Below are 13,151 nucleotides of genomic sequence, written 5' to 3' on the forward strand. Positions count from 1 at the left end.
AGTGGTTTCTATCTTGGCGTGCGCAATCTGCTAGCGCGATAAGTCATCACCGCGAGTGACCATGTGCGCACAACGTGCCTCCATTTTTCCGCAAGCAAGGTGAACCGATATCACCTCTGCTTATCGGTCAAGCACTCACCACGTTCACCCTCACTTCCACTCACAAGCACTCACTCTTGTTCACACTCACCTGTACTCACACTCACGTTCACACTCACCTCTATACACACAGAAGCACTCACCACGTTCACACTCGCAGCACTCAGTCACGTTCACACTCATCTCCACTCACACTCACAGGCACTCACCACGTTCACACTCACTTCCACTCACACTCATTGGCTCTCCACTCATACTCACTGGCACTCACCTCCACTCACACTCACTGGTACTCACCTCCACTCACGCTCACTGGCACTCACTCACATCCACTCACACTCACTGACACTCATCCTCACTCGCACTCACTTCCACTCACACTCACTGGCACTCACACGCACACTCCTCCACTCACACTCACAGGCACTCACTCGCACTCGCACTCACCTGCACTCAAACTCACTGGCACTCACTCACTCTCGCACTCACCTGCACTCACACTCACTGGCACTTACTCGCACTCACTGGCACTTACTCGCACTCGCACTCACACTCACTGGCACTCACTCTCACCCGCACTCACTTCCACTCACACGCAGTCGCACTCACCTGCACTCACACTCACTGGCACTCACTGGCACTCACTCGCACTCCCGCCTTTGAAATGAGTGCGAGTGAGTGTGAGTGAGTGCACTCATGAGTGGGTGCGCCGACCTATGAAGCCAAGTCCGCTCCTCTCTCATTTTCTCTAATCCTAATTGTAAATACAGCATGAACACCAAAGGTGACAGAGTGCACCCCTGCATAAGCCCCTGCTATATATCTATAGGCTCAGATACCTTCTTTTCTCATTTTATAAGCACCTTGTTACTTTTATATATACCTTTTAAAAGCTTACTTACTCCATCTTCCACATCTAGAGTGCCCAGTATGTACCACAAATCCTTTTGGATTACACTGTCATATGCTCCCTTGATATTCAGAAATGCGAGCCATAGGGGCCTGTGTTCCTTTTCTTCTATTTCAATACTCTGCGTCAATGACAATGAGAAAAGATTATCTTCTAACCTCCTTTGTTTCCGGAACCCATTTTGTAGTTCCCCCAGCACCTCCTCGCCCTCCACCCATGCCTGCAGTCTGTCCTTTATAATCTGTAAACCACTGACGTCACTGTTATGAGACAACCAGGACACCAAGAGGAAGGAGGAAATAAACTTTATTGAAGACAAGGGGAGGGGGGGGGGGGGGAGCCGAGGTCAGGCAGAGGGGGCTAAAGTGGCGTCCAGCTGGCCGCGACCTTCGCCACCCAGTCCGCCAGCCCGGCTTGGGTTTGAGCGTTAGTAGTAAAATCTACTAACCAGGACACCAGGACAACTTACTAGATCTAGTGTCGCCATCTGGAACAGAAAGGACAAAACATGCTTGTAGATATTACGACCTCCGAGATCCTGCAAACCTGCGTGTTCAATCTTGAAGGCCGTCTGCTATCGTTTAACGCTGTTTACACAAATTGATTACTACGTGCTTAAATATGCAACAATATTGACTTTTTGAGTGCTACTATTTTTCTACGTTCTCACTCAAACACAGCTGGAAAATTGTTGCCCAAAATTGTCGGCTCTAAATGGTGCCAGCTGCGCATTTCAGGCGGCTAGGAAACCGTTTTGGCAGTTTTGGCTTTAAAAGCCCAGCGGGAACATGGGTGACATGAGCTTGGGAGCAAATGTAGACGAATGCTGAATAGTTTGACCAGCGTGACTCAGTTGCATTTTATTGCTCGCAATGGCTTCGGGGAACAGATGCGCGGCGGTCTGGTGCCGCAGGCGCTCGGAACCTGAAAGCGGCATTTCCTTCTTCAGGTTCCCTCCGAACCGCAAGTAGCAGTGTGCTCTTCCATTCGCTTTTTATTCGCGCTTCGTTTCATTTTGCGTGCATGAGATGATGTGAAAAGGTCCTTCGTATTGCCTGCGGCGGTTTAGTGCATGTGAAACACCCTGTTGAGTCTGGAAATATTTGTCGCAGGCATGCATGTCGCACGGGCAAGAACGACCCCTTTCTCCTCGGCAGTTTGCCGTAGATCGTTGATACTGCAAGCGAACTGCATAGTTCCATGCCGAATTATCAGCGCGACAGGCACGGTGGTGTACAAGTCGTCCGATTTCTATGCTATCAAGTCTGTGTTATTTTTTGAAAATGAGCGTCAGCGCCTGCGTGTTTCGCAAGTTTAGCGTATCAAGAACGCTACTATAGCTGCCCGTTAAATTTGCCGTTCTTCAATCACGACTTTATGTATAATGGACAGCGTAGCTTATATGATACGCTGGGCATAGACAGGGTGTGATGTGCGATTTCCCCAATACTAGTTTCACAGTACTGATTGGACACTTCTCCGTGCAGCTCCAATCAATGGATCGAATACGCAAACAACCCGAGGATCAAGGATGTTACAAACGAGCAGCTGGTCCAATTCAGGTTGTGTAGCCTTCATTTTACACCTGACATGATCCTGAAACCAGGGCCGACATCATGCGGCATAAGAAGGTCTCTTAAAAAATGTGCCGTGCCTACCGTCCCTGTGTATGACCCGGAACTGAGACCATTTGTTCCGCCACGTAAGTTCAGCAGGTACTTAAAAGTCGTGTGGAATTGCATGTTGATTTGATCTGCTTCTACAACCACACCTCTCACCTGATTTGCTTAGGAGGATGCACAAACACATTTAAAACTTTTTTTTACCCTCTCTCTTCCAGAGTTCTACAAAGGACCAGTGGGACAAGATGGTATGTTTGTTTTTGTGCATAGACATATACCAAATGTTGCACGTGTAGGAGCGACAGGCGTACATGACTCTTCTGGCTCAACTGTTCGCTAGTCCAGACTCAAATTTTGCACACAGGTTGCACTTTGCAGCGAGTGCCTTATTTGTGTTTCATCTAGAATAAACAAGAAGTTTGTTTGGCCTACAGCAGTGCCATACAGTATGCATAGAATTTAAGGGAACGGAACTGTGGCACAGTTTGTCACTGTAGTAGTGATGCAAGGTGCATGCTTGGTTTTGCCCATGGCCTGATGGTTTCACCCTAACAATGACAGATTGTCCATTTCCCATAAATTCAAGTTTCCTCTGGCATTGCCGCAGGAAAATTTATATTTTTGGAGGGTGAAACAGGGTATAGTGAATCCAAACATGGCATTAAAATGCACTCATGTCGAAGTGCCACCTCTGTGTGAAACTTGAATGTGAATTGGTGAGTGGTTCAACCAGAACTGTCTCGTGTACCAGGTGCGCGAGGTGTTTAAGAACACTGTTCCTTATCGCCATAGACACCAGCAGGCTCATCATATCTATCTAGGTATGCAGCTTCTTGTTGGTTGACCCCTTATCATTCATACTGTGCATTTTGTTCAAAGATGGAAGCATACAGGTTGACGCAGGAAATGAAACGCCATGCAGTCCTCGTCGCCCTGGACGCACACCACAGCAACGTGCACGTTAAAGAACCCCAGGTGGTCAAAATTAATCCGGAGCCCTCCACTACGGCGTGCCTCATAATCAGAACTGGTTTTGGCACGTAAAACCCCAGAAAGAAGATGGAAATTGCCACCTTTTTGAACGTAGCGAAGTCTTTCGTTTACTAAGTGCGGACGGAACTGATGTGTTCTGGCGGTGACATGGGATCTGTTGCGAAAAGGCAAAAGCACAGTCAGGGGTCAGACATCATCAGAACCCCTGATTTTCTCAGGCGACTGCAAGTCATCGTGAGTGATGACCCAGGGAAGTCAATGCGGGCCATTGCAAAGGAGCTCCAAGTCGCAGAGTCGACTGTCAGGCTAGCTGTGCACGAGGTCTTGAGGTACCATTCCTGTATCATTAGGAAGGGGCAATTCTTGTCCGATAAAACTCGGGAGAATCGTCTGCTCCGGTCCAAGTGCTTGCTAACCAAGTTGAAGGAGGATGAATAAACACTTATTGATGAAAAAAGACAAAGGAAGGGAGCGGTTCAGGGTGGGTCCCTATTCCAAGACTCCAGTAGCCAATGCGATACGCCCAGCTAGATCGAGAGGCCCTTCTGGGCCTCGAGGTCAGCAAGAGTGAAGAGACCTGAGGAGCCTGGAATTCTGTCTTTTTTTTTTTTTCAGGTGCAAAGTACTTTGACCAAGACCAAAAAGTTAACCGCCGAAACGGCAGGTGGCTTTGCTCAAGCACTGATGAGGTGCCTACAGTGATGCACACAAAATTTCCGTCGTCTGTGATGGTGTTAGCTGTTGTCAGCAACGAGGGTGACGTCATGCCGCCTTACTTTTTTGCAGAGGGACTCCGCATAAATGCTGCCATGTACGTGGATGTGCTTGCCACCTTTGTAAAGTCCTGGATAGAGACTATTTCGAAAGAAAGACCTTATATCTTTCAGCAAGATTCGGCTCCCGCTCGCACCGCCTGCGTCACCCAGGAGTGACTGGCTGATAACTTCTACGACCATGTCACTCCCAACTTGCGGCCTCCTAGTTCTCCAGATTTAAATCTGCTCGACTACTATCTGGGGCGTCGTTGAGAGAGAGGCCAACAAGCAGCCACATAATACAAAAGACTCACGGAAGGCCGCCATTGCTGACTCAATGGCCAACATCTTTAAGGACCACCAGATCCGTACATGCAGCCGTTTTCGAAGCTGAATTGAATCGGTTATTGCTGCGGATGGCGGATTTATTGAGTAATTGTGTAAATAAACCGTAAGAGAAGTATTTCCCAAAGTTCGGTCAAAATATGTCTATTTTTGCTGGAGATTTTCTTGTCTGCCTGAAGCCAGCATTGTGTTCCCAAATACCTCGCGCACCTGGTACATTGGTGAACAAATGTGACAAACCCCTGTGAATGCGTGCCGAAGACCGTGGCAGCACAACCTGGTGCTGCACCACTCAAGATTGCGTGGTGTCAATGCTGGTGCAGTGCACTTGTTTATTCCTCTGTTATTTGTCGGCATGACCGATCTCTTTCCAAAACGCGTGCACTATTGCTTCACGAATTCTACGCGAGCAGCTGCTACAGTGGGCCCTCATTGAGCTACACTTGGAAGGCAGGGGCGGCTTTTGTAGAATTCACCAATCTGCGCCGGAATCAACATCGCGCGACCTTGAGTGGCACGGCACCAGGTTGCACTGGCATGTATTTTACTTTTGTTAACCGCTGTACCTTGCGCTATTTATGCAACATTGTCTACTTCTCCTTTTAATTTTTCTATGCCAGAGAAACGTTGGCACATGTGCATACATGTGTCAGTGCTTACTTGCTTTTCAAAAGTAGACTTGTTGAAGTACATAGCCCTTTAAATATGTCAAAAAGCTGAAATTATTGGTAATAAAAACGACACTAGAACAAAGTGATGAGGTTATTTTTCTGCTAGCTTGTACAACCCCTTCAGCAGACGAGAGCCTATCTCGTGCTGATGCTCACAACCATGCGTGCTTCTGCTATCTTGCATGTAATGGTTCGTGTGTTTGGAAAATATTTTTACCTGTTGCTGGAAATTGAATGAGAGCACCCACTCTAAAACAAGGCACAGCAACAAAACGGCAACTTACTGCTCACCGGCAGACCATGGTTACTGACGTGCATAGTGATTCATTGGACATGTAGTGTTTACAGACCACTCTACTCAAAGTTGTGCACTTTAAACTAGTCGCACAAAACTGCTCAGCGGGAATGCTTGTGTACTTGTGCGAAACGTTATCGGCGGCAGCAGAAAGCTGATCACTGCTGTTGCTCCGCTGCTGTGTCAACTGACCCAAATGTAATGGTGTGACCACCTCGCTTGAATGAACACGTGTTGAAAAGGCAAAATTAATGAAGTTTACTGCGGGGGCTGTGCACATGAAATGTCAGCAGAGCAGACTATATAACTTATGACCTAGAACAGCCTATTGTTTAGTTTATCATTCAACAATGGTATGATGCAGACAGCTCCTGTGGCATATATGACATCGTCTGACCTATGTATGACCAGACAAACCCATTTGTTTGAACAGGTGTCGCCTGATAGTGCAGAATTTCACCACTGAAAGATGACACCACGCCTTGCAATGGAGACATGCTTTGGCCTGTTGCAGATAATGTTGAGCACAAGAAGCCTCCATGAGAGGTTGTACGTTTGTCAGAAACCGTATAACAAGCACTTATTTTTGTCATTAATTTAATCTTCTCATCTCAGTGAAAAAGACCAGTAGAATTAAAAACTGATGTGAAACGGGCATCCTGGCTCTTTAAATATATAAATGTATCTTTTTTAATCTGCTGTTTCTGTCAAGCTTTGTTCAGAAGGTGATCTTAGTAACATGTGCTCGTTATCATGCTTCTCCCGATGGAGATTGCCTTAGGGTGGTAAGAGTAGTGCTTTCACATTTGCTCATATGCTACCGCATTTGGGTAGCCCGTCTTACAACCATGGTTTGTTCATTTGCTTTACCAGCAAGCTCTTTGGAATTAATAAGGGAAATGAATAATAGTGCATGTATTTGCAGGATGGCTTATGCAACTCTACACATATTGCTTATGTGGTGGTATGTGATAGAATGTTGCCACTTTTAGCTGAAATTGATGCCCGCAGGCTATACAATAGGTGTGGACTGTCGCCTGGAAATAATGGTAATCAGCCTCTTTCCTTGTTGCAAAGAGTACCTGTTTGAGGTATCTGCTTACTTTATGTGGAAAATGAACACTGCAATAAGGTGCATGTGCTCAAACTGATGTGGGAAGAATGCATCTGAGTGAATTGCTGTATCGTTTCGTCCCCTCAGTTTCTGGCATTTGCCTGCACCTCTCTTTGTCTCACATGACAAAGAGAATGGCACCCCACTAACTGTCATGGGCACAAAAGAAAACTGCATGTTTATGCATTACCGTGCAGATAAAATCATCTCATTGGTTTCCACCACAATACTAGTGGGGCCACAAGTTCTCAAAAACTTGTGGCACCCTGGTTTTCTCATTTTACCATTTACCAATAGACGTCTCGTGGAGATTTTTTGTTGTGACCAAAATTGTATGGAGTTTTCCTGCTAGTTAAATCTCTCTTGCAAAGCTTGTTTCACCTTCAAGTAACAAACCCTACATCAGTGTAGCAGAAGTGGACATGCTGTGTGTGATTATAAAACTCAGCACACTAATTTTCTTTGCTATTCCTAGATATGTATGACTGTGCCTACAACATTTGGCATAAATGAAACAAAGAATGAATGCTCAAGTAACATAAACAAGAACTGACAAGTCAGTATTTTTTGTGCTCTTGCATTGTGAAAGATACCAAAACTACCCTCACCCGCCCCTTATCATTTGCGGGCAGGTGGACTTGCCACTGCTTTCTATAACAAATTCAGTCAATTGATTGACAATGGAAAACAACAGTGCACATTTTAAAAGGAGATCGCAGTGCCTCTTTTGAAAGGTGCAGAATGTGTCTGGTAATTAATGTGGGGTAACTTCTCACAAAACCTTTCCAACTAAAAGTTTTTCGTGCAATTTGTAAAACTATTATCACAGCCAAACTTTGCCAATGCCATGCCCTCATTGCGTTTTTCTTCTTTTCATTGTTTGAACTGTACTCAGATATGTAGCACTGTTGTTGACATTCCATTGTGCCATCAGAACTCTGAAGCTATAGTATTGACACAGTGTATCCTCTGCTACCACCTAATCACAGAGGAGGCCTCTCTGTTCTAACTTTTGTAGAAGGCACTGCTTAGTCAAAACATCTAAAGAAATCCAGCCAATGGGGCCACCATGTTCATAAGTACATAAAGACGTGCTCAAAAAGTAGCAAAGATTTCAGGAAATTGAGAGAAAGAGCAGGCAGTGTTTTGAACAATAGTATCATGACCGTATTAGAGAGTTTTAGAATAGGGGCCCCAAAAGTTTGGGGCCCCAAAGAGCTCTGCGGGTGTTAGCGCTGGGGCATGCAGGAGTGAAGAAATTCAGAATAGAGCTTTCCGTTGGCGAATAGCGTCTTGCGTTTGCAGCGTCACTACGGTGTTAAATAAAAACTATTATAAAGATTAAAATAAACTATACCATTTTATGATAATAAAAGTAATTTTAGAGGTTATTCTACTAGCAGCAAGCGATTTGTTACGCTTAATCTTGAGTAAGCAACTACGTGCCTTCACCAGCCAGGCTAATTCATGTTAGGCCTACGAGCCATGAAATCCACAATCGAATTCGGAATCAGTGGCGTCTAATGAATCACTCTTTATAAAATACATTAGTTAAGAGAAAGCAATAATGGCCGTCACTTTTCCTAGCTTACAAACTTCACACGTTACCATGAATCAAGCCCAGTTTGGTGCTAGGTTAGAGCTGTTGTTTTGATTGGTGGTGCCATATTTGTTGATGCAAAGCTTTTGGGGCAGATTTTGGGGCTCCCGCTAAATCAGTGAAATAGCGTGCCCGACGCAAAACCCAGACGCAGTTTGCATCTCGCGCATGCGCAGTGGCGGCGACGCTATTTTTTTTGAGGCCCCAAACCCTATTCTGAAACTCTCTATTGTCTAGCGACCAAGCAAATGTGTTTTCTATTAAAAAGTGTTGCATGGCTGCATTAAGCACAGAACTGAGGACTACATAAGCTACCTTGGGAAACATCGTTGGTTGCGAGCAAAAGTGACCTGCTAGGGCTTAAGTTGTTGTGTATCTGTTCTTTCATGCTGAATGCCTGAGGAATAAAGCGCTTTCACCACGTTCAGATTACATGCACAGCAGTCCTGCTGGCACCACGATGACAGTAGTCCTCACCACTTCACCGCTGTAGTTGGGTTCAACGAAGCATTGTGTGGAATGCGAAGGAAAATTTCCAGTGTGAATTTTCCTAGAGAATTTTATGGGGAGTGTGGTGGTACATCTCCTCAACCCCACTCCTTTCGCAGAATATTTTTATTTTTGCCTCCCTTTGTTTTGATCTTAAGGTCTACACATATTTGTCACGGTACAAACAAATTGTGATTTTTACCATAGCTGCCTTTCAGCAGGCTGAGGACTACCGCTACTGACATGCTTTACAGAAACCATGATGAAGTGTAACTCGTCAACAAATCAGTTTGCTGAGCACAGTCTAACTTGAATCAGCACATGGTTAGAGTATGATGGTGCACACGTTGCTCCATTTGAAACGCAGTATGTTATACGCACTTTGCTTGCATTGCTCTCTTTTTCCAGGTCCACACTTGTCTTCAGCAAACGTTCCACCCCACACAATCTCTTTACCTGCCTTACCTCCCCTTAAATCGTTGTTCCCCGCTGCATCCCTTGCCTCCCCTCCATCCCCTCTGTCCCCAACTGCACCCCCATCCCCTGCTGCACCCATGTCCCCAGCTGCACCCATGTCCCCAGCTGCACCCATGTCCCCTGCTGCACCTCCATCCCCTGCTGAACTCCCGTCCCCTGCTGGATCCGTGTCCGCTGCTGAACCTCCATCCCCTGCTGCACCCTTGTCCCTTGCCATCACCTCTGGTCAATTCACACTTTTGACACTGAAGACAGAAGATTTCGGAGGCTCTTCAAAGGAGCTCTCACAGCAGTCATCAGCAGGTCCAGAGGAAGTCTGTGGTATGTGGCACCGACATTTGAAACAACTGTAAAAGATACACTAAGGAAAAAGTTTAAATGCGTACTGACTCATTTTTTCTAAATTGTAGAACATTTGCTACATAATTCTCAAAGATGTAAATATGACACTTGGTGAGTGTGGAGGCTGGGAAATGCTTAACGCTATTTAAATTTGATGTTGAAGTTTGACTTGAAAACTGCTAACCTGACATCGGTCAACACTATTGTTGCGTCGCGATACAGAGCACAGTTTGCTGACACCGTGTAGGAAACAGTGAGTCTAGGTACGGTGACGTTGATCATAAAAGTGAACAAGAGAGTTGCATGCGTTTATTCTCGCTGTGTTTGCTTGTGGCAGCTGCAGCAATAGCAGGAGTGAGGCCAACTAATGTATCGCAACATCATAATTCATCCTTCTCCTTAGTACCAAAACCGAAACAGGTTTATATTAGAGTGAGGGGGTAGATAATAACTGGTGACAGAAGCTGTGCATTTTTGTCACCATTGGCAGTAATTCTTTAATAAGCGCGGTCCAGAATGCTTTTGGATCGAAGTGGACAATACATAGTGGCTCCACTGGATCTGAGCTGCCATCATTGTGGTGATGTTTTAATATTGTATTCTTTCCAAAACTTGTCATGATCTTTTGCGCCAGAGCGCGGCACGCCATTGCAGGTAGCTTTCCGCTAGTGTATTTGTTACCTTCAGCTAGAATGCACAAAGCTGGCAAGGGTTACTGATGCCGGTAACAATATTGCTGTGCTATAACCCAGCTTTGCCATGCCAGACATTTGCCATGTTAATCGCGCCATAGCTACTCGGTGTATATTCCGATAGGAGCAGCGGGAGCACCAAGCACTGCCTGTGCGGCCATTGTGGTAATGGTAAACGACAACCTTGTGCTAGCATAGCGTTATCATGATCAACTGTAAATCAAAACGGCAGTGTGAATGTGGGCTTCTCCCGGCCACTGCCGCGTGCTGCATTTGTGACGAAGTTAAATTGTAGTCGTGGTCATTTCATACACATGAGCGATAAGCTTTGGTGGTAATAGCTGCTGATAGAGTACTGTGGGGATTGAGAGTTGCGCCGGCATGATTGCGCGGGCTTCACTGCTCTGCCATCCCTCGCCATCGTTCCCTGCTGGCCTCCTTCTCCGCCCGCGCCGCCTAACCGGTTCCCGCGGTGGCGCTGCGCACGCGGCGGTTGGCGGTGAGGGCGGGGCGCTGACGTAACTACGCGGCCGGTTGTCGGCTGCTAGCGGCAAAGCGTTCGACTTCTCTCCGGGACCAGCACACGGTACGTTCATGCTTTCCTCTCGTCCGCCGACACCTTTGTGACTAGGACTGGAGCTCGCGCATGGTGCCTTTGCCCGTGCGGGGAGCGCGTACTTTGTGCTGATCCTTTCCCGACGCTAAGCCGACGAGCGGTGCCATTAGTGCTCGCGCGAGGTCAGTGCTCGCGCGAGGTCGTACCTCGCCGAGCCACACTTGCCGAAAGCCTAAGCCGAAGGATATTGCCCATGCTCTTGCGAGTTGACCCATTGGTTATCGCCAGAGAAAGTAGCATAGCCGCCAGGACTTTTCCTAGCGGCGTGTCCCAGCTTGAGCCTGTGCTCTCGCCGCGACGTGCTATAGGCGCCTGTTATTGTATTTTCGCCCTGGTGCGGGACCCCTTTGGCTCCCCTCCGTGCGGGCGTTGGTGCAGTGCTGGTGCCGATGGTTTCAGTAAATGGTTTCCGTCAACTCAGGGCTTTACTGTGTTTTTGCGTGCGTCGCTCGGTAGCCCCTTGCGGCCTCTGAGCTCGCGCGTGAGCGGTGCTGGAGGCGACGGCTGACGCGGCCCTGTGGCTCGCTAAGCTCGAACCCGCGGTGGTTGGTCTCCTGTGAGACACCAAGAACCCACAGTACTTTAACAAACTACTGTTTTAATAGTGTTGAACTTCTCTCTTTTTCACCACAGCGGAAAAAGAACTATTCAACTTATTGTCATTAAATTAAATACCATACTGCCAGCACCACCGGTAATTACACAATGAAACACTGCCCAAAGCGCAGTCATCACAAACTTGCAATGCCAGGAGCAGGTTGATTACTGAAAAATGTGTGCTTATTAAGCACACTTTCTCGCGAAAGGTCAGTGCAGAGAGCCTGAAAAATATGTGTAACCAGCTGTTCCCAAGCTAGGAAGCTGGGCGGAATTACGACTCATGTGGCTCCCATGTTGACCCCACTTCCGGTGGTTCTTCTTTCATCCTGGCTTCCTCTCAAAAGAAGCGACACGCACTATCGAGAAAATAATTTCAAGAGTTCAATAATACTTTGACAGCTTCCCAAAAGACCATGAAACTTCCGTTTTCAAAACTGCTTCAGCTTCCTTAATAAGCAATAAGCTTGCATGAATCATTCATTGCCACAGCCTTTGATGCAACAGAAACTTACTTTAGGAATTCACAAGTGACATATTATTTGTTTCATTGTCTCCTGGCTAACCAGGAGTCTACTCTCTGTAAACGGGCCCAACAAAACTGGAAAGTGGGCGAATTAATTTAGGTTGACCATATTGAACTGTAGCGCAAAAGACGGAGCACTGTAGAAGGAGGCACACACGATTGTTACACATACAACTAAAGTTTGATTAGGAAACTGTGAGCTTCAGTAAAAACCAGGAGCGTACGCACACGTACAGTACAACAAAAAAAAAAATCAATTTTACAAAAAAATGGAACACCATCAAAAGTGTGAGCAGTGTCATTTTCAATCGAGATATGAAATCTCATCAGGGTCTATAGGTATGGAGGGCTGATTGATACACGTGTCTAGTGATCTGACAATAAAATATGCATCCACTACAGTGCAGTCCACTTATAGAGATAGCACATATAACGATATATCGGTTATAATGATGAGTCGACTTAAGAGTATCAACTTGCGTATTAGTGCTATGAGACAAAAGTAACATTATAACAATATTTTATTAACCGTATATTGGATATAACAATCAAAGTTTTGCCTTCTGGACAGCATTTTCTATGCAGAATAATTGCGACATTTGCATTGCTAAGTTTCCCTTAAACGAACGATGCCGAGACGGGGCGAAAAGATTGCCTACACGAGTTCGTATCTGCTGCCATTACCGTGCATCGCGTCCTGCGCGCATGCCGATTGTAAGAACCACAAAGAATATCGCAAGTTGGCACAGCGTGCCACAAGATGGTGCCAGCCGCCTCGCCTCCGCGTCATCCGCGATCGTGCTCCACTATGCTATGGAACTAAGTTCCACACATGAAGAGAGAGAGAGGAGAAAAAAAAGCAAAAAAAAATGGTCTACAATCCGCATTGTGAAGGTGGTTGGACAGTGCAGCTGTAAACGACACCTAGAACGATTACCCATTGTGACGTAGCTTGAAATTATTCACATGGCAATATTTGCATGTACTTTACCTAATTATTAGTCTAAA

General features: G+C 46.2%; 1 protein-coding gene across 4 annotated transcripts in view; it reads left to right on the top strand.

Annotated features, from left to right (window-relative positions):
- The first annotated feature begins 1,717 nt into the window (after window positions 1-1,717).
- The window catches only part of LOC119461367 (uncharacterized), a 36,868-nt gene continuing 25,434 nt past the window's right edge, over window positions 1,718-13,151 (top strand). Inside the window, exons 1-4 of one of the 4 annotated variants that reach the window (XM_049672535.1) lie at window positions 1,718-1,979; window positions 2,497-2,711; window positions 2,850-2,879; window positions 9,302-9,691. In XM_049672535.1, the coding sequence (XP_049528492.1) occupies window positions 1,882-1,979; window positions 2,497-2,711; window positions 2,850-2,879; window positions 9,302-9,691 (733 nt within the window). In that variant the 5' untranslated portion in view covers window positions 1,718-1,881. Of the gene's footprint in view, window positions 1,985-2,496; window positions 2,712-2,849; window positions 2,880-9,301; window positions 9,692-13,151 lie in introns of all 4 variants that reach the window. The other 3 variants (XM_049672536.1, XM_049672537.1, XM_049672538.1) reach the window with 3 other exon arrangements.

This window comes from Dermacentor silvarum, chromosome 8 (genome assembly GCF_013339745.2).
Source record: "Dermacentor silvarum isolate Dsil-2018 chromosome 8, BIME_Dsil_1.4, whole genome shotgun sequence".
Lineage (NCBI taxonomy): Eukaryota > Metazoa > Arthropoda > Arachnida > Ixodida > Ixodidae > Dermacentor > Dermacentor silvarum.